Source organism: Felis catus, chromosome E1 (assembly GCF_018350175.1).
Source record: "Felis catus isolate Fca126 chromosome E1, F.catus_Fca126_mat1.0, whole genome shotgun sequence".
Classification (NCBI taxonomy): Eukaryota; Metazoa; Chordata; class Mammalia; order Carnivora; family Felidae; genus Felis; species Felis catus.
The window spans coordinates 43,458,807-43,480,472 of NC_058381.1; the positions used below are offsets into that span (position 1 = coordinate 43,458,807).

General features: G+C 47.9%; 2 protein-coding genes across 38 annotated transcripts in view; both read right to left on the reverse strand.

Annotated features, from left to right (window-relative positions):
• LOC105259662 (leucine-rich repeat-containing protein 37A3-like) overlaps positions 1–9,575 on the reverse strand; it is a 65,116-nt gene extending 55,541 nt beyond the window's left edge. Inside the window, 1 exon segment of the mRNA XM_045044342.1 lies at positions 4,384–9,575. Within this exon segment, the coding sequence (XP_044900277.1) occupies positions 4,384–9,306 (4,923 nt within the window). The 5' untranslated portion in view covers positions 9,307–9,575.
• Positions 9,576–12,490: 2,915 nt separating this feature from the next.
• Positions 12,491–21,666, reverse strand: part of LOC105260083 (RAD52 motif-containing protein 1-like) — a 345,360-nt gene continuing 336,184 nt past the window's right edge. For 25 of the 37 annotated variants that reach the window (XM_045044315.1, XM_045044311.1, XM_045044309.1 and 22 more), the window contains 3 exons: positions 12,995–13,049; positions 12,773–12,915; positions 12,491–12,674 (listed from right to left, as the gene is read on the reverse strand). In XM_045044315.1, coding sequence (XP_044900250.1) covers positions 12,578–12,674; positions 12,773–12,915; positions 12,995–13,049 — 295 coding nt within the window. In that variant the 3' untranslated portion in view covers positions 12,491–12,577. Of the gene's footprint in view, positions 12,675–12,772; positions 12,916–12,993; positions 13,050–14,610; positions 14,661–15,653; positions 15,761–19,775; positions 19,960–21,666 lie in introns of those variants that run through there. The other 12 variants (XM_045044331.1, XM_045044329.1, XR_006589391.1 and 9 more) reach the window with 6 other exon arrangements.

Below are 21,666 nucleotides of genomic sequence, written 5' to 3' on the forward strand. Positions count from 1 at the left end.
CAAGTTGACTAATGATATGACACACAATCTGTCATGAAAAATGCCACTCAATTACTTTGAGTATAATATTGTTTCCAAAATTACTTGTGTCTACACTGACTTTTTTCTACAAATCAATTTTAAAAAAAAGATAACAAAAAAAATTGGCAAAGGACAGAAAATTCAGACAAGAAACACAAATGCCCAGGAATTACCTACAGAGATATTTAAATGTATAAGTAATCAGAAAAATTCAAATTCAGAAGGGACCCATTTTATTCACCCACCAGATCAGCCAAGAAATGGAGAATATCCAAGAGTGGGAGGGTAGGAGGAAATGAATGCTGTCATGGTGTATGGATTGGTGTGTAAATTGGCACAACTTTTTTGAGGGCAATTAAAATTGTATACATCGGCATCGTCTTCATCCCAACAATTCCATTTCCAGGGATCTATTCTACAGAAAATACCCACCCACGTACACAAAGATGCATGTATGAGGTGGTCCATGCAGCAATGCATGTAATAAGAAAACTGGACACAGCCTAAACATCCATCAAGAGGGGAATTATTAAAATCGTAATACACTCATACTATGGAATAGTATGCAGCAGCTTGCATGGATGGGGTAACCCTCTATGTACTGGAAGAAAAAAAGTCTAAGACATACCACGAAGCAAAAGAATCGAGTTGTAGGATGTTACAATTTATGTAAAAAAAAGATAAGAAAATCACACAACAAACCTATCTGGCTGTAAATATGTATGTAGGCAAATGCATGGAAAAAGGTCTGGAAGGATATATACTAAATCCAGAGGAGTGGCTATCCCAGCAGTGGGGGGATTAGAACATAAGGCAGGTGTTCACTATATCTGTTATTTCATCAAAAAAAATTTTTTTTTAATGTTTATTTATTTTTGAGACAGAGAGAGAGAGGGAATGAATGAGCAGGAGAGGGGCAGAGAGAGAGGGAGACAGAATCCGAAGCAGGCTCCAGGCTCTGAGCTGTCAACACAGAGCCCAACGTGGGGCTTGAACCCACAAACCGTTGCGATTATGACCTGAGCCGAAGTTGGACACTTAACCCAATAAGCCCCCCAGGCCCCCCTGTTATTTCATTTTTATATATTGAGACTATAATCATGTATTCCTTCTATAATGGAAAATAAGTTGAAATTGATTCTAATTTTAAAGGGAACCTGCCAAATTTAATTTTTAAAATAAAAAAACACAGATGGGGCGCCTGGTGGCTCAGTCGGTTTAAGCGGCCGACTTCAGCTCAGGTCTTGATCTCGCGGTCCGTGAGTTCGAGCCCTGCGTCGGGCTCTGTGCTGACAGCTCAGAGCCTGGAGCCTGTTTCAGATTCTGTGTCTCCCTCTCTCTGACCCTCCCCCGTTCATGCTCTGTCTCTCTCTGTTTCAAAAATAAATCAACGTTAAAATAAAAAATTAACACAGAATTGCAATCGGTAGAGGTTGAGTTGGGATATGGAAGGGGAAACACCTTTCCTCAGAGCTACTGACTTCAAAGTTCTGGACCAAGAAGGACCTTAGAATGCAGTTAGTTTTTTGTTTTTGTTTTTGTTTTTGTTTTTGTTTTTTTTGTATTCGTATTTGGAGAGAATATACTCACAGTTTCTCAGCCCAACGGTATCCCTTCCATACATTTTCATCAATGTAAGAAATAGAGTTTCCTTGGAAATTTCTGTGAAGAAACACAGTTCAGATCCTTGAATAGGTAGGAAAGGAATGAACAGAATAAATAAGAGAATCACTGGCAACCTTGTGGGGAATATTCCAATGCAGTAAATGCCAACTTTCTACTTTCCGCAGCTATCAGCATCCCAGGTGGTGCAATTAATAAAGAGCTAGCGGGGGCCACTGGCACAAACAAGGCAGCTCCTTAGAACCTGAACGTCCTATTTGTTCCATTCTTTGGGTAGATAACGCCTGTTAATTACTCTGGAGGTAAGTATTTTTTTCCCCCAAATCACTTATGTGTCTAAAATGGTTCCTTCCACAAATCAATGAGAAAATAAGAATTCAACGAAAAAAATGGTAAACAATGTACCATTATCAGCAAACAAATGTAAAGAAGCCCTCTACTGAAACCTCTCTAGGTGTTAGAAGGATAAGGGAAGTTAGAAATTAGAATAACTAACATGGAAAGATTTCTTAGACATATTGCATAGGGAAAAGCAACAAATCACTGGGCAAGGAATTAAAAAGTATCCCCCCATTAGGAAATTAGGAAAAAATGCAAAGGAAAGAGATGGGAAGGAAGGACACACACCAAAAAGGTGACCGGAGTTATCTTATGAGTGGTAGGGAGGGTGGGGTGGGATTTTCACATTTTATCCTCTATACCTGTGACATTAAAAACAAAAAAAGTATCCATGATAATTCATGTATCCATGAATTACACATGTTTAAAAGAAGCTATTAAATGCCTGAGGTTCAGTTTCAACCGCTAACTCTGCGTATGACTTTGAACCTTTACCTGTAGTTTTGTCCTCTTCCCTCAGCAACAGCTTACCTGGTCAGTTTATATACACATTTTTTTCAGGGGAGTCAGGAATAAATTCAAAACAGATACCCATCTGCCCATGTGCCTGGTGGACATTTCCAGTCAACCTGAAGCCCTCTGGTTGCTCTATGTGCCCTGGTAAAAGATGCCTCAACTTCCATCATTCTCCTTATCTGGGACAGAAGTTTCAGAGTAATATCTGAGTTTTCTCTTTCCCGTGCACACCCCACCCGCGACTGTCATCAGTTAGTCTATTTTGTCACTTCCTCCTCTGCAGTGCTCTCAAGGCTTTTCTTTCTACTCTTTTCAGCCACTCTGATTCGGCCCCTTGTTACTTGACTCCCAGGTTTTGTTAGAACATTCTATCTGGTCTCGCTGGATCAAGCTCTCCTCTCCAGACCGCCCTACATGGGGAACTGAAAATAATCCTCTTGTTTCAATGGTCTGTATCTCATGCTTGAAAACTTTCAATGGCTCTCTATAACTCAGAATGTAACGTTCAAACCTCTCTAGCTGATAGTCAAGGTTTCTCGTAATTGGATCTTTAACTGCTAAACCTAATTCTTGACTCCTGATCATTCCTGCAGCCGTGCCTTTGCCTAGACTTATACCCATTTTTTCTCTACTTAACACATCAGAGCCACTCTTTAAGTCTCAGCTAAAGTGTTAGCTTATCCATGCAGCTCTCCCTGACCTCCATACTCCACTGATTACAGAGTCTGCTGAATTCCAACACCCATGGTACCTCTTTTAGTACTTAGTTACATGCCACCTCCCTTTTTATGACCATTTCCTTTCTTCCCACCTGTCATTTCATGTTCTGAAGACGATTGCATCCTGGTGTGGCACCCATAGTACTTACTCTTGGGTTGGGCCCAAACTGAGTACTGTATGTGGAAGGCCGGGGGTCAAAGATGAGGTCTGGGGAATCAAAATAATAACAGCTAACACTCATATTTTGCCAGGCACTGATCCAAGTGCTTCATATGTATTACCTCATCTAGATCTCACAATAATCCCATGAGATGGTAACTATCATAATTTCCATTTCACAGAAAAGGAAACTGAGTCACAAAGCTACTAGATGACAGACCTCGGCCCAAATGCAGGCAATCTAGTTCCAGAATCTCTACTCTTCACTACTCTGTTGTATCCTATTATAGAGGATGGAGCAAAAATGGGAGAGTAGAGGTTAAGGAATGAAATAATGGGGCTAAAGATTGGATAAGGAAAAAGAATAAGGACAATTACAAGTAAAAGATTGGAGAAGGGCGAACAGTAGTAAAAAGGAAAATGAAGATAAGGGATAGTTGACAAAGAAAAGGTAAAAAGAGAAAGTCAGTCAACGTGGTTGGGGAGATGAGGAAGGCCCAGGACGACATTGAGGAAGAGACTGCCATGTCAAGCAGGAGGCAGAGAACAAACAAGTAAAGGCGATTCTTACAAGATGGTGAAGGTGCCGTTGTAGGTGTCGGGCTCCGGCACGGGCACTCTGCGGAGCCTCTGCTGTAGGCTGAGACCAACACACGACAGTGTCTCATCTTTGCAGGTACAACGCTCACATAGTTTGAGGTTTGTGGTGGCATTCTGTTCTGGTTGCCAAGTTAAAGTGGTGTATGCCTTTTCGGAGGTATAGTTTACAAAATGCACCAGAGAATGTTGAGTTGTTGGAGGAAAACCTGTCTCAAATGACGCTGGTTGCTGACTTACAGGAATTTCTAGGTCCATAGGTGGAACCGTGACTTCAGTCAGGTTTCGATGTTGACTCTGAACCTGTTCTGGATGTGCAAGTGTCACCTCAAGGTCCTTTGGGGGAGGAGTTGTAGTCTTCTTCAGGGTTGTCGAATGTTCAGCCTCCGTAATAGGTTCTGGAGTTATAGTAAGCTCCACATGACGAAATGGGATGATGGGTGATGCTGGATGCTGACCTTGATCCTTACTTGGAGTTGGAACTGTCACTTCCTGCTGGAATGGATATTGAACTACAACCTCCTTAGGTGGCTCTGGAGGCTGAGTTGGGGTGTCTCGCATGGTTGGAGAAGGTTCAGTCTCCACACTGGATCCTGCAGTTACAGTAAGTTCCAGGTCCATAGGTGGAACTGTGACTTCAGTCAGGTTTGGATGCTGACTCTGAACCTGCTCTGGATGTGCTAGTGTCACCTCAAGGTCCTTTGGAGGAGGAGCTGTAGTCTCCTTCATGGGTGTAGAATGTTCAGCCTCTGTAGTAGGTTCTGGAGTTATGGTAAGCCCCAAGTCCACATGATGAGCTGTGACACTGGGCAATGTTGGTTGCTGACCTTGATCCTTACTTGGAGTGGGAACTATCACTTCCTGTTGGGATGGATACTGAACAACCTCCTTAGGTGGCTCTGGAGGCTGGGTTGGGGTCTCTTGCATGGTTAGAGAAGGTTCAGTCTCTGTAGTGGATTCTGGAGTTATGGGAAGCCCTGGGTCCAAAGGTTTAACTGTGACTTTAGTTAAGGTTGGATGCTGAATGTGCTCTGAATGTGGAAATGTCACCTCAAGGTCCTCTGGAGGAGCGGTAGTCTGCTGCAGGGCTGAGGGATGTTTAACATCCGTAGTGGGTTCTGTAGTTACAGCAAGCACCAAGTCCAAAGGCTGAACTGTTACATTCGGCAACCACAGACGCTGAGCTTGATCCCGATCTGGTGTTGGAACTGCTGCCTCTTGATATACTGGAGGTTGAGCTACAAGTTCCTTAGGCGGCTCTGGAGGCTGATCTGGGGTCTGTGGACTTTTGGCCTTATTCAAGGTTGAATGCTGAACCTGAACCTGCTCTAGATGTGCAAATGTTACCTCAAGGTCCTTTGGAGGAGCTGTAGTTTTCTTCAGGGCTGTAGAAGCTTTAACCTCCATAGTGGGTTCTGGAGTTATGGTAAGCTCTAGGTCCCAAGGCTGAACTGTTACATTAGGTGACAATGGATGACGAGCTTGATCCAGACCTGGAGTTGGAACTGTCACCTCCTGAAACAGTGGAGGCTGAACCACAACCTCCTTAGGTGGCTCTGAAGGGTGACCTGGGATCTCTTGCGTGGTTGAAGTTTCAACCTCTGTAGTGGGTTCTGGAGTTATGGTCAGTTCCAGGTCTAAAGGCTGAACTCTGACTTCAGTCAAATTTGGATGCTGAGCCTGGACCTGCTCTGGATGTGGAGGTGTCACCTCAGTGTCCTCTGGAGGAGCTATAGTCTGCTGCATGATTGTAGAATGCTCAGTCTCCACAGTAGGTTCTGGAGTTACAGTAAGCTCCAGGTCAGCAGGCTGAACAGTAACATTGGGCAAGTTTGGATGCTGAGCTTGCTCTTGTCCTAGAGGTGGAACTGTCACCTCATTATGGACTGGAGGTTGTGCTACAACCTCCTCAGGTGGCTCTGGAGGCTGAACTGGGGCCTCCTGCTGGGCTGGAGGAGTTTCTGCCTCCTTAGAGGGCTCCGGAGGTTGAGTTGGAGCCTGCTGCAGAATTGGATATGGTTCTACCTTCTCAGGGGCCTCTGAAGGCTGAGCTTGTACCTCGTGTTGTGTTAGAGAAGGTTCTATCTCCTTAAGTGGCTCGAGAGGTAGAGATAGGGTTTCCTGCTGGACTGGAGATGGTTCCACCTTCTCAGGAGGCTCTGGAGGCTGAGGTGGGGCCTCCTGCTGTGTGGAAGGTTCTACCTCCTTAGGGGGCTCAGGGGATACAACTGGGGCTTCCTGCTGAGTTGGAAAAGATTCTGCCTCATTACCGGGCTCTGAAGGCTGAGCTGGGGCCTCCTGAGGTGTGGGAGAAGGTTCCACCTCCTTAGGGGGCTCAGGGGATATAGCTGGGGACTCCTGGAGGACTGGAAACTGAGCTGGGGCCACCTGCTGGGTTGGAGACTCTGCCTCATTAGGGGGCTCTGAAGGCTGAGCTGGGGCCTCCTGCAGTGTGGGAGAAGGTTCTACCTCCTTAGGGGGCTCAGGAGATACAGCTGGGGCCAGCTGGGGGACTACAGACTGAGCTGGGGCCTCCTGTTGTCCTGAAGCAGGTTCCACAGCCTTAGGGGGGTCTGGAGTCTGAGCTAGGACCTCTTGTTGGCCTGGAGAAGACTCATCTTCAGGGGACTCTGGAGACTGGGAAAGACGCTTGGACTGAGCTGGAGAAAATTCAACTTTCTCAGGGGGAATAGGAGATTGAGCAGGGACATCCTGCTGCACTGGAAGATGTTTAAGCTCCTTAGTTGCCTGGGGACTTATGAAAATCCTCAGATCCACAGGTTTAACTGTGATATTAGGCAACACTGGATGCTGAGCTTCACCTGGACCTGGAGGTGAGAATGTCACCTCATGCTGTGCTGGAGACTGAGCTACAACATCTGTAGAGGACCCTGGAGGCTGAGCTGGATGCTCATACTGAACTGGAAAAGACTCGACCCCCTCATTGGGCTTTGGTTGCTGAGCTGGGACCTCTTGCTGGATTGGAGAAGGTTCTCTACTTGCAACAGGCACGTGAGGCAGAGCTGAGCTCTCCTGCTGGCTTGGAGAAAGTTCAATTTCCTCAGGAAAATCTTCGGGTGGGGTTGAGACTTCATGCTGGACTGGAGAAGATTCAACACTTTCAGGGGGCGCTGGATGCTGATGTGGGACCTCCTGCTGGGTTGGAGAAGGTTCCAACTGCTCAGGGGACACTCCAGACTGAGCTGAGGCCTCTTCTCGGAGTGGAGAAGCTTCAACCTCATTAGTGGATTCTGAGGTCATGGTAACTGAGGAATCCACAGGTCTAACAGTGACATTAGGCAACAGCAGGAGCTGAGCTTGATTCTGACCTTGAGGAAAAACTGTTACCACCTGACGCTCTGGAGAGTGAGCTGGGGCCTCCTGTTGGGTTGGAGAAGGTTCAACCTCACCAGAAGGCTCCTGTTGAGTGGCAGAAGGGTTAATTTCCTCAGAGGTCTGTGGATGCTGACTTGGGGCCTCCTGATAGGTTGCGGGTTTAACTTCCCCAAGGGGATTTGGATGCTGAGTTGTGGCCTCTGACTGGGCTGGAGAAGGTTCAGTCCCCTCAAGGGGCTCTGGATACTGAGTTGGGGTCTCTGGTTGGGTTGGAAAAGGCTCACCCTCCTCTGATGCCTGAGGATACTGAGCTGGAGCCTCCTGCTGGGTTGAAGAAGGTTCAACCTCCTCAGGGGTCTGTGGATGCTGAGCTGGGGACTCCTCCTGGGTTGTAGGTGGTTCACTCCCCTTGGAGGCCTGTGGGTGCTGACCCTGGCCCTCCTCCTGGAGAGGGGAAGGTTCACCCTCTTCCTGGGCCTCTGGAAGCTGAGTCGGGGCCTCCTCCTGGGTTGAGGATGATTCACCCTCCTCAGGGGCCTGTGATTGCTGAGCTAGGGCCTCCTGCTGGGTTGTAGAAGGTTCAACTTCTCCAGGATATTCTGGATACTGAACTGGGGTCTCCTGCTGTGTTGGAAGTTTGTCCTGTGTGGTAGATTCTGGAGATTGCGTTGGAGTCTCCTGTTGAACTGGCAAAGATTCAGTTGCAGAATCTGAGGGCAGAGTTGGGGCTTCATGCTGGGTTTCCAAAGCTTCCACATTAAGAGGCACTGAGGGCTGAGCTATAGTCTCGTGCTGAACTGGAGAAGGTCCCACCTCTGTAGTGGGTTCTGCAGTCATGGTAAGCTGCACATCTGGAGGTTTCAAACTGACATTGGGCAGGTTTAAATGTTGATCACGGTAGTGACCTGGAGGTGAAACTGTCATCTTATGATGCCATGGAGGTTGAGCTGGGTGCTCCTGCTGGGTTGGAGAAGGTTCCACCTCCCTGGAAGGCAGCTCTGGAGGCTGAGCTGGTTGCTCTTGCAGGGTTGCAGAAGATTCTATCTCCCCTGGAGACTGAGCTGGAGTCTCCTGCTGGGTTGAAGATTCTGCCTCATTAAGGAGCTCTGCAAGCTGAGCTGAGACCTCCTCCTGGGTTGGAGAAAGTTCAGCTTCTCCAAAAGGGTCTGCAAGCTGAGCTGGGGGTTCCTGTTTGCTTAGAGAAGGCTTAGCTTCCTCAGGAGGCACGGAAGGCTGAGCTGGGGTCTCCTGCTGCCTTAGAGAAGGATCAATCACCCCAGGAGGCTCGGAAGGCTGACCTGGGGTCTCCTGCTCACTTGAAGGCTCAACCTCCTCTGGAGGCTTACCCGAGGTCTCTTGCTGGGTTAGAGACAGTTCTGCTTCCTCAGTATGTTCAAGAGGCTGAGGTGGGGCCTCTTGCTGGGCTATAGAAGACTCAACACCTTTATCAGGCCCTGGAGTTGTGGTAAGTTCCACATCTAAAGGCTTACCTGTAACCTTGGGAAACATTAAATAATCCCAACCTGGCATTGGAACCACCTCTGGGAGCCTTTGATGCTGGGTTAGCTGGTCATTCAGATCCTCATCTGGCCCTGGGGGTAGTTCTCCAACGGAATCCGTGTCCAGGAATGGAACCAAAGTCTCCGTCAACTCCTTAGGCAGGGCCAACATCTGGGCTGGAGCAGAGGACCCCAGGTAATTAAAGCCCCCCAGCTCGGCTGGGGGTGTAAGTGCCTGGGGCGATTCGGGTGGGGGATCAGAGGAGCGCGAAGACCAGGGCTCAGCCGCCTCCAGGGGGTCGGAGGTCAGCTGGGCAGGGTCCAGGGCCCACTCCGGAGGCTGAGCTGCCTGGACCAGCAGCCACAACGGTTGCCACATAAGGACAAGCAGTGGGGCCAACAGGCGCAGCCGGGACATGACTTGCGGAGGCTCCGGGGCGCAGTGACCCAGGCGAGTCAGGTACTGGCGCTGGGAACTGAGCGGGAGCCAAACCATTATGGCAGCTCCGTGATGCGCGCGCGCACTGTTAGCAACTGCGCGCCCCTCCCCCGCCTACGTCCCACCCTTTATTTACGCCACCTTTATTAGCTCCCCAGGGATGGGCTCCGCACCACCAGAGCGTGCCCTTTTCCCAGAATCACTTGGGGCCCAGGCCTCCCTCCACCATGCAAAGGCCACCACTCCCCCCGTCCCTTTTGAGGAATGGGGCGCCTGGGTGGCTCAGTTGGTTGAGCGTCTGACTTTGGCTCAGGTCATGGTCTCACCATTCATGGCTTCGGGCCGCGCATTGGGCTCTGTGCTGACAGCTCAGAGCCTGGAGCCTGCTTCAGATCCTATGTCTCCCTCTCTGCCCCTCCCCTGCTTGTACTCTCTCTCTTCTTCTCTCTTCAAAATAAACATTTAAAACGATGGTTTTTGAGGAATAAATGCTTGTTGTTGTTTTAAAAAAATTTTTTTAAATGTTTATTTTGGAGAGAGCAAGAGACAGAGACATAGAGTGCGAGTGGAGGAGTGGCAGAGAGGGTCATAATCTCGTGGTTCATGGGTTCGAGCCCCGCATCGGGCTCTGTGCTGACAGCTGAGAGCCTGGAGCCTGCTTCACATTCTGCGTCTCCCTCTCTCTCTGCCCGCATGCTCTCTCTCCCTTTCTCTCAAAAATAAACATTAAAAAAATTAAAAGAAATATGGCAGGGTAGCATTTGAGACTGATAAGTATTGTGCAAATTTGAGGTAGTGTTATAGAAACAACATTTTTCTAAGCTTCACTTTATGAACCACATTTGCGCTAATGGAAATATTCCAAAATAGGAGAATGGAGTTGCCTGGAATCCCGGCCCACGCTTCGGGAAGCCCAACTATGCACAGATGGGTCTTCTTGGTTTCTCGTCAGCTCTGTCTCTGTGTCCACCTCTCTTATTCAAAAAGTCACCACCAGCCCCCGCTCCACCCAGCTCATTAAGGAGTTTGAGCTGGCATGAGGAGTTTCTGCCCTTGTGACCTAAGAGTGACTACAGGGCCTGGTACTGCGCCTGGCTCAAAGCAGGTGCTCAACAAACAGTAGCTGCCACCATCCTCATCGTTCTAATTATTGATTCTTTGATGGTAACCATGGCTTAGACGTCTCTGCACCCCTGCACCCTGCAGCAGGGCAGTATAACCGTCAGCAGGCTTTGGAGTTAACAGGCCTGGATTAAACCCCTACCTGGCAGTTTTGGAATTGCGGCTTTGGGCACCTGAACAGGTCACCTACATCCTTTAAGCCCTGTCCCCTTATCTGCCAGATGGGGATAATAAAGTATGTTTTCACAGACTGTTGGGCGAAATTAAGACTGCAACACGCCCAACCCAGGCCTTGACACCAAGTAAGCAAATAGTGACCTAGCTGCTGCTGCTGCTTCCAATTACTGTTACTCTCTAGTCTCGTGCTTTCAACACAGTTATTTGTTGGCTCACTGAAGTCACCACACAGAGACAGACACTTGGTGGCCATTCTCACTAAAACGCTGGGGGAAGGGGAGCAGGCACCAGGAGAACAGGTGTCCTTGCCCAGCAGCAGCAAACTAATAGAGCCGAAGAGGCACTGATGGGCCAATCACTCCGCTTGGAACCGTTCCTACCAACCCTGCCAAACCTGCTGGGCTGTGCCCCAGTCCTACTGTCCCCTCGGGGGACTCTGTTGGTGGCCAGCGAGCGGTTGGTGCCATATTCCATCACCTATCGCTAAGCCACCAGCATTTTTTTGGGGGCATCTAAAGAGATTGTCAGGGGCGCCTGGGTGGCTCAGTCGGTTAAGCATCCGACTCTTGATTTCAGCTCAGGCTGTGATCTCACGGTCGTAAGATCGAGTCCCTCGCATCGGGTTCCACACTGAGCACGGAGCCCGCTTGGGGCTCTTTCCCTCTCTCTCTGCCCCTCCCCCCTTGCTCTCTTTCAAAATAAACAGACATTAAAAAAAGAGATTATCAAACCTTGTTCATTCAGGATTTCTTTGATTCACTACTGTATTTTGACTCTGACGTCCTTTTTCTAAAATCTGTCATTCATTTACTCAGAAAGTATAGATGACTTCATTATTTTTAATGTTTATCTATTTTTGAGAGACAGTGTGTGAGCTGGGGGGAGGGACAGAGGATCTGAAGTGGGCTCTGTGCTGACAGCAGAGAGCCCAATGCAGGGCTCAAACTCCCACACCATGAGGTCATGACCTGAGCCAAAGTTGGATGCTCAAGGGACGGAGCCACCCAGGCACCCCGACTCCTCCCAACATCCCAAATGTGACTGGTTAACACCCTCCTCTGCAGAAGTGGAGGGATGTTTGCGTCTTCTGCACGTTGTGCTGCATTATCTCTTGGAATCGCGCAGCCCTGATCCGAGCTGGGTAGGAAAGCAGTGGTCGGTGTGGTGCTGGGCTGAACTGGAGAGAGCCCAGCCGCACGCATCCGACCCTCAGTGGGGTCAGCAGAGGCTAGTGTGGTACAGGTGACCAGTAAGTGCCCCCACCAATAAGTTTTCTGAAATAAAGGCCTGAGCAGGGCAGTCCTGGGTAATTACTGCTCTCACACATTCTTTACTCTAACCCTCCAGCATCTCCCTGCTAGCTCTCTGAGGGTGGGGACTTTTTTTTTTTTTTAAAGAAACCAAACAAAGAACCCACTGGGAATTCTCTACTAGCTTGTAAGGTTGAGGAACACCCTACTTCCAGCTACACATTTTGTGTCTGAGTTCGAGCTCTTGGGAAGAAAGACAGGCCTCAGCCCGACAGTGGAGGTAGGCTCAGCGATCCAAATATTCTGGCAACCCCAAAGACCTTACGGAGGGGCCAGAAAGAGATGATCCTCTATGGGCAGGGGTCAAGCGCGTTGTGAATAACTGGTATTTGGTGAGCCAGGGGAGAGAGCACCAGAATAAGCTGTTAATTCACTTAATAGTCTAAGCCCCTTGAAGATACGTTCTCCAGTTTCCAGAGACTGACTGTATCAGGGAAATGAGGGAGAGACGCCCAGTCACCCTACTTGGCCCAGACTGTGTCTTGTGGAAATACTGGCTACCACGAGGGACCCTGGCTTCAGTCCTGCTTCTCTCGCCTGTGGCCCCTGTTGTCTGTAGATAAATATCGAACTGTTTACGTTTTAGTTCCTTACCATGTGGCTAGAATTGGTTATGGATTTAGACATTTCAATAGGAGAAAAACAAGTATTTTATAAGCAATGCTGAGAAGCCAGTATCGGAAAGTAAACTTTGTAGGTGGCCTGAGGCAGGACGGTGTTCACACTGTGACAACCTCACATAGTGTCTCACTCTCGTCCCCCAGCTCTTCAGTAGTGGAATCTGTGGCCTTCTCTACTGTGGCTTTGCCAGCCTCCCTGGGAAAAGGAGAAGAATGCCAAGGCTTGACTCTCGAAAGGAACAATTCAACTCAACAATTCAACCATTTTAGAGAAAATCTTCCCCAATCACGTACCCTAGTTCCATATGGAAAATCTCATCTTCATCAGAAGAATCCTTGTCGTGTAGCGTCTGTTGCATGTGTTTCTTGCGTGTGACACTGAGAGGTCTGTACATGTCCCTAAGCCAAAGTGGCCGCCTTCTCCACAAAAAGCCCTCCTAGAAAACAGAAAGGACAATGTTAGGCCTGTTTCCCCTGCCTTCTCCAGCCACGGTACTTTATCCTCCTCAGATTTACCTGATTGTCACTTTCCTTTGAGCGTCTCTTACGCGGCAGAGATCCAAAGAAGCCCCTTGAAGGAAACACACACACAGACAATTAGTGATTCGTACCATTTTCCATGCCTCTCACAATGTATTTCTCCAGTCTTATTAGCAAGCAAAATCAACACAGACCTGGGATCTCAGAAATAATTCCATACATGCTGGGCTTTCAGAATTTTCCTGTGTCTGTCCATAATGGCCCCACAGTGTCCCTGGGAGACCTTTGTATGTAACTTGACATGAAGTATAGGCAGGATTTCCACCCTGCTCACCTTCTGGCCCTTGGCCAAGTGCCCTTGTGCAGTCAACAAACTGGGTGACCACACGGCAGAAGCACCTAACTCTCTCCAGAAGCATTTTACATCAGTCCCCGCCAGGCTTAGCCTCCCAGGCATCATTTGCTGGCGGGTGGGGAGGTGTTTCTATTTTCCTAGCTGCTTTAGCTTACGAGATGAATCGCACCGAGTGAATGCCTGAGTCCAACCAGCAGTTATCTAGCTCACTGACTTTCACACTGCAGGCAGATGAGGGAGTGAGTCGTGAAATCACCTTAAAACACACGCACGGCTAGCGCTAAAACACAAAATACTCTTTTTGAATACAAACGGAATAGGGGGTACCTGGGTGGCTCAGTCAGGTGAGCAGCCCAAGTCTTGATTTTGCCTCAAGTGATGATCTCACAGATTGTGACATTGAGCCCTGTGTCTGGCTCTGTGCTGATAGTGTAGAACCTGCTTGGGATTCTCTCTGTCTGTCTGTCTGTCTGTCTCTCTCTATCTCTGCTCCACCCCCCCCCCCCAAATAAATAACAAACTTAAAAAAAACAGAACAGAAAGAATCAGAGTGTATGGTAAGTTTGTTTTAGAAGGTACTTATGTCTATACGGTACGTGTGCACTGAGTTGTGACATAAAATGCAGTTCACAGCCCAAGACCAGTGTAGTCAGAGACGTGCCCAACTGGAAAGGAACCATCTTCTTTCTGGTTCTAGTGGTACTAGTGATACAACCGTCCGGCAAGACATCTTCCTTTTCTCCTTCTCCATCTCATTATTATAAAAGGAAGAGATAAATGATTATCTAAGGCCTCTCCCAGTTCAAATTCTATTGGGTCTGGATAAAGGGAATGGAGAGCGGGGCCTCGAAAACCAGAAGGAGGAAGAAGGAAGTCCCCCCCCCCCCACTTTATGGGAGGGACTCATGTATTCCACCTTCCATCATGCTTGAAGACTAGCCCCTTCACCCCACGACTTTTGGCCCTCCCTATCCCTTCTCCAGAGCCTCTGAGAAGGTCTGTGGCCAGGCCCGATGCCCACCGCCAGCAGGAACGGGTCTGAACATTTCCACCCCCGCCCCCCCCCCCCAAGATCTTTCTTTAAAGGTCTAGTGAGCAGGTGCTCTGTGCCAGCCCCATTCTAACTCGGGTTTGGCTGGGCAGCTAACTTTGCTGGATCCAGGCAAAGCATTAGGCCAAATATGTATCCTTTCTGCCTTTGGTGATTTCCTGGCTGTAAAACAAGGGGATTGAAATAAATGAGTTTGAAAATCTAGTTCTAAAATTCTACTTTAACGATTGCCAGACTAATATTTACCTTGAGCTTCCTTCTTTACCTTCCTTGGCTGCTGCTCTATGATAACAACTCTGTTTTGGAGGAAAACATGATCACAGTTACCCATCACAATAACCACTCCCTCCAAATCTTTATTCATTCCTTTGCATGTTAGGTCTTCTCTACCCAGTGAGAGGATAACTTTTCCTAGGACAGGAATTTGTTTAATAGTCCTTTGACTTTTCAATAACACCTAACTTGTGTGCAGCTCGTAATACATTTTACTGACTGTCTCCGATCACAGTCATCAGATAATTCCTAATAAAAATTCTTGGGAGGAGGAAAAGAAAAGTGTCTACCAGAAACCTAAACGGCAGCACTGTTTTAAAGTCAAGGACAAGAGTAGGATGTATATTTGAATAAATATATTGAATATGTATTCAATTCATACATAATTGAATAAAAGGTAAACAGGCAAGCTCCAGGAATAGGCAACTGTAATTATGACAAGCTTTGAGTAGCCTGATGCAGGATTTTAGCTGCAGGGTTTTAACTGAACCTGTTTACACAATGCCTTGCAAAGTGGAGGAGAGAGCTGTAGGTACATCTAATTAATCAACAAGATGACACTTTTATCTCTAAGCCATGCCCTTTCTTCCAAGATGACTGATGGCTCCGTGGAGGTGAAGACTATTTCTCTCTCATCATTTTAGCCAACGAGGAAAGAAATCAGTGGTAGTAGGAGGATGACTGGTGAGTGCATCGAATCGACATACTTTTTTTGAGTTGAAGAAATTTTACTATCGTGTCAACTGTGGCCTTCTTAGACCTAATGTCTCAGAACAAGCTAATGGCTTGTTATCTTGGTTACAATCCACAGATGTCTCCCGGCAGTGGGGTTCCTTTTAAAATCCCTGGAATATACTTTGCAATAAAAGGACAAAGCATATCTCAGTCCTCCAGACTGAAGAGGGATATCAAGTCGTGATAGGTGGGAAAGTGGCTTTGATTTTCAGTTTGTGGGTTCTGAATCTATTATAAAGAAGGAATATAGTCTGGGAATCGGAATTAATTGTTCTCCTTACCTCAATGAGACAGAAAACTAGGATCAAAACCGTCACAAACTACTACCAGTCACAGATATTGCCAAGATGAGTTTGTTGGTATAGCCATAGCCTGGAACTTTTGTGAGCTAAAAAAAAGGGAAAGCACATTTTTTTTAGGAAACAGAGATAGGATGAAAGTTAACTATTCTTTAACGACTCTAAAACCCCATTCTTTCCGATGAATCGCTTCTAGGCTCTTAAGGAATATACCAAATCTAATGTGATATGTAATGTTAATCATTAGCATTTTCTTCAAGAATTTATGTATCTTGTATGTTAGGTCCTCTTTTTGTCTACTCTGGGAACAGCGGCACTGTTTCCTAAATGAGCAAAGTGGCAGATCACTGCCTTAGCCCAAATTATGTGGCCAAGACCCGGACCAGGAGCCCCTGGTCCTTGTGCTTGGGTCCATTTCCTAAACCACCTAAATGTCGAGACCCCACATTTTGGGATTTATCCTCACCTCCCTTGACTCCTGCCCTCTCTGTTCACTCTGGACTTCTGTGCTCTCATTGATATAATTCGCATTTTCCCATTGGTCCGTATCCCACTCTGCCTTGGACACCTTTACTTCTCGCTGCTCGCTGAGAAGCTTCATCAGGAGGCCTGTTCTGGAGATGAGCTTGGCACAGGCCAGCTGCACGTGGGTCTCAGAGCAGTCCATTTTCAAAGTCCGGATAACATGAGAAATGAGGCTTCTCGCGTCATTGTTGGGGATGAGGGACTGTAGCTGCTGGTTTAACTGAATTTCAAACAGATCACCTGAGGACGAGAGCTTTGACACAGTGAAGCCTGTGGCTTTTGGGGGCAAGCCAGTGCCCGCATTGTGGTATTCCCATTGTGTATCATTGGTTTGTTTAACGGTCGGCGTAGAGTTGTCTGCAGTAACAGTAGAATTAGCAGTGGAAAGATTCTTACGGTTTGTGAATTCAGGGAGGGTTTGTTCTGGCACAGTAGTGTTTCCTGTAGAAATATTTTCGTCAGAAACATTTTGGGCAGTAGTGTTCTCTGCAGTAGTGTTTTCTCTGTAAGTTCCTGAAGGAGCAAATAATTCTGGAAAAGGATTTTTCTGAGGACTCAGTTCTCCCGGAGATGAAAAATCCTCTCGTGAAGGGGAATTTACGAGGCTCCTGACTGCAGAGGATGGAGGCCTCTTTGCAAGCAGCTGTCTATTACTGAGTGAACTTTCCTTTCTGGACTTTCGATTCAGTTTGGCCTTGGGTGTTCTGTGGACCACACGGGAGCGACTTTGATGAAAGCGGTGTGTTTTTCTGGGCTGTGAGGCTGGTCAGAAAGCCTTCCTATTTCTAACTCTAGCATTTGCATCTTCTGAAACAAAAACGCTGTATATGAAGTCTTTTGATTTTTTTTTTTCACGTCAGGTGGGGATTTTGGAGCGGGGGTGGCAGAAGGCCTGCCCAAAGAGTATTGCTTCATGAAAGAAGAGACCACTGCCTTGTGCTCATCTATGAACGAAGGCTCTGTATTGAAGGAGCTTCCCACTAATTTGCTGGCCTATGCGCCACGTGAAGCTCCACTGGGGATGGTCTCCTGAGCCTTCTTTCCTTGGGAGTGTGGGTGGCAGAAGGCCTGTCCAAAGAGTATTGCTTCATGAAAGAATGGACCGCTGCCTTGTGCTCATCTATGAACGAAGGCTCTGTATTGAAGGAGCTTCCCACTAATTTGCTGGGCCTATGCGCCACGTGAAGCTCCCCTAGGGATGGTCTCCTGAGCCTTCTTTCCTTGGGAGCGGGGGTGGCAGAAGGCCTATTTAAAAAGTATTGCTTCATGAAAGAATGGACCGCTGCCTTGTGCTCATCTATGAACGAAGGCTTTGTATTGAAGGAGCTTCCCACTAATTTTCTGAGCCTGTGCACCATGTGAAGCTCCCCTGGGAATGGTCTCCTGAGCCTTCTTTTCTTGGGAGCGCGGGTGGCAGAAACCTGTCCAAAGAGTATTGCTTCATGAAAGAAGAGACCACTGCCTTGTGCTCATCTACGATCGAAGGCTCTGTCTTGAAGGAGCTTCCCACTAATTTGCTGGCCTATGCGCCACATGAAACTCCCCTGGCGATGGTCTCCTGAGCCTTCTTTTCTTGGCAGCGGGGGTGGCAGAAGGCCTGTCCAAAAAGTATTGCTTCATGAAAGAAGAGACCGCTGTCTTGTGCTCATCTATGAAGGCTCTGTATTGAAGGAGCTTCCCACTAATTTGCTGGCCTATGCGCCACGTGAAGCTCCCTTGGCGATGGTCTCCTGAGCCTTCTTTTCTTGGGAGCGGGGGTGGCAGAAGGCCTGTCCAAAAAGTATTGCTTCATGAAAGAAGAGACCGCTGCCTCGTGCTCATCTACGAACGAAGGCTCTGTATTGAAGGAGCTTCCCACTAATTTGCTGGGCCTATGCACCACGTGACGCTCCCCTGGGGATTGTCTCATGACCCTTCTTTCCTTGGGAGCGGGTGTGGCAGAAGGTCTATCCAAAAAGTATTGCTTCATGAAAGAAGAGACCGCTGCCTTCTGCTCATCTACGAACGAAGGCTCGGTATTGAAGGAGCTTCCCACTAGTTTGCTGGGCCTGTGCGCCACGTGAAGCTCCCCTGGCGATGGTCTCCGGAGTCTTCTTTCCTGGAGCGGGGGTGGCAGAAGGCCTGCGCAAAAAGTATTGCTTCATGAAAGAATGGACCGCTGCCTTGTGCTCAGAAGGCTCTGTATTGAAGGAGCTTCCCACTAATTTGCTGGGCCTGTGCGCCACGTGAAGCTCCCCTGGGGATGGTCTCCTGAGCCTTCTTTCCTTGGGAGCGGGTGTGGCAGAAGGCCTATCCAAAAAGTATTGCTTCATGAAAGAATGGACCGCTAACTTGTGCTCATCTATGAACGAAGACCCAGTATTGAAGGAGCTTCCCACTAATTTGCTGGGCCTGTGCGCCACGTGAAGCTCCCCTGGGGATGGTCTCCTGAGCCTTCTTTTCTTGGGAGCGCGGGTGGAAGAAAGCCTATCCAAAAAGTATTGCTTCATGAAAGAAGAGACCGCTGCCTTGTGCTCATCTATGAACGAAGGCTCTGTAATGAAGGAGCTTCCCACTAATTTGCTGGGACTATGCGCCACGTGAAGCTCCCCTGGCGATGGTCTCCTGAGCCTTCTTTCCTTGGGAGCACATGTGGCAGAAGGCCTATCCAAAAAGTATTGCTTCATGAAAGAATGGACCGCTGATTTGTGCTCATCTATGAATGAAGGCTCTGTCTTGAAGGAGCTTCCCACTAATTTGCTGGGCCTGTGCGCCACGTGAAGCTCCCGTGGCGATGGTCTCCTGAGCCTTCTTTCCTTGGGAGCGGGGGTGGCAGAAGGCCTGTCAAAAGAGTATTGCTTCATGAAGAAGAGACCACTGCCTTGTGTTCATCTACGAACGAAGGCTCTGTATTGAAGGAGCTTCCCACTTATTTGCTGGCCTATGCGCCACATGAAACTCCCCTGGCGATGGTCTCCTGAGCCTTCTTTTCTTGGGAGCGTGGGTGGCAGAATCCTGTCCAAAGAGTATTGCTTCATGAAAGGAGACCGCTGCCTTCTGCTCATCTATGAACGAAGTCTCTGTATTGAAGGAGCTTCCCACTAGTTTGCTGGGCCTGTGCGCCACGTGAAGCTCTTCTGGCGACGGTCTCCTGAGCCTTCTTTCCTTGGGAGCGCGGGTCGCATAAGGCCTATCCAAAAAGTATTGCTTCATGAAAGAAGAGACCGCTGCCTTCTGCTCATCTACGGATGAAGGCTCTGTCTTGAAGGAGCTTCCCACTAATTTGCTGGGCCTGTGCGCCAAGTGAAGCTCCCCTGGCGATGGTCTCCTGAGCCTTCTTTCCTTGGGAGCGGGGGTGGCAGAAGGCCTGCCCAAAGAGTATTGCTTCATGAAAGAATGGACCTCTGCCTTTGCTCATCTATGAACGAAGGCTCTGTATTGAAGGAGCTTCCCACTAATTTGCTGGGCCTGTGCGCCACGTGAAGCTCCCCTGGCGATGGCTCCCTGAGCCTTCTTTCCTTGGCCATGTTCTCCACAGACGTCTGGCCGTTCTGTTTCCTCTGGATGTTCTGACGTCTCAGTTCTTTTATGTGCCTTTTCCGTATGCCCTTTGGGCCCTTCATGACCTTGTTCACTCTCAGGAACTTTTTCCCCACACTCTCAACCTCGTCTAAGCTCTTCTCCTGCTGTTGGGCAGTTTCCAATTTCTTTGGAAAGATTTGACGTTTAAACTTGGGACCTAATCACTTAGATCCCAACTACATCTGCGTAAATAAACAGAAAACTGTCAGAGGATTAGCAGAACGGAGTCTCCGGAGCCAAGCGCAGACGAGAGGCCCACGGAAGAGGGGCCCCTCCTGAAGTGGATCACCTAAGGAAAAGTGAGCTAAGCCTGCCCCTCCTGCCCCCATGCACCTTGCCTACCCACCCCAGCTAATACGCTAGATCCCCAGCATCACAAGCCTGGCCGTGTGCAAGTAGCCCAGATGGGCCACACCACCCCACAGTGAATCCCGCCCCTAGGAGAGGGGAAGAGAAGGCACACACCAGTCTGACTGTGGCCCCAGTGTGGGCTGGGGGCAGACATCAGGTCGGACTGCGGCCCCGCCCACCAACTCCACTTATACACCACAGCACAGGGGAAGTGCCCTGCAGCTCCTCACCACTCCAGGGACTATCCAAAATGACCAAGCGGAAGAATTCCCCTCAGAAGAATCTCCAGGAAATAACAACAGCTAATGAACTGATCAAAAAGGATTTAAATAATGTTACAGAAACTGAATTTAGAGTAATAGTCATAAAATTAATCGCTGGGCTTGAAAACAGTATAGAGGAGAGCAGAGAATGTCTTGCTACAGAGATCAAGGGACTAAGGAACAGTCACGAGGAGCTGAAAAGCGCTTTAAACGAAATGCAAAACAAAATGGAAACGACGCCAGCCTGGATTGAAGAGGCAGAGGAGAGAATAGGTGAACTAGAAGATAAAGTTATGGAAAAAGAGGAAGCTGAGAGAAAGAGAGATAAAAAAATCCAGGAGTATGAGGGGAAAATTAGAGAACTAAGTGATACACAAAAAGAAATACGCATAATTGGTATCCCAGAGGAGGAAGAGAGAGGGCAAGGTGCTGAAGGGGTACTTGAAGAAATTATAGCTGAGAACTTCCCTGAACTGGGGAAGGAAAAAGGCATTGAAATCCAAGAGGCACAGAGAACTCCCGTCAGACATAACTTGAATCGATCTTCTGCATGACATATCATAGTGAAACTGGCAAAATACAAGGATAAAGAGAAAATTCTGAAAGCAGCAAGGGATAAACGTGCCCTCACATATAAAGGGAGACCTATAAGACTCGTGACTGATCTCTCTTTTGAAACTTGGCAGGCCAGAAAGAATTGGGACGAGATCTTCAATGTGCTAAACAGAAAAAATATGCAGCCGAGAATCCTTTATCCAGCAAGTCTGTCATTTAGAATAGAAGGAGAGATAAAGGCCTTCCCAAACAAACAAAAACTGAAGGAATTTGTCACCACTAAACCAGCCCTACAAGAGATCCTAAGGGGGACCCTGTGAGACAAAGTACCAGAGACATCGCTACAAGCATAAAACATACAGACATCACAATGACTCTAAACCCGTATCTTTCTATAATAACACTGAATGTAAATGGATTAAATGCGCCAACCAAAAGACATAGGGTATCAGAATGGATAAAACAACAAGACCCATCTATTTGCTGTCTACAAGAGACTCATTTTAGACCTGAGGACACCTTTAGATTGAGAGTGAGGGGATGGAGAACTATTTATCATGCTACTGGAAGCCAAAAGAAAATCCGATAGACTCCACCAAAAGTCTGCTAGAACCGATACATGAATTCAGCAAAGTTGCAGGATACAAAATCAATGTACGGAAATCAGTTGCATTCTTATACACTAACAATGAAGCAACAGAGAGACAAATAAAGAAACTGATCCCATTCACAATTGCACC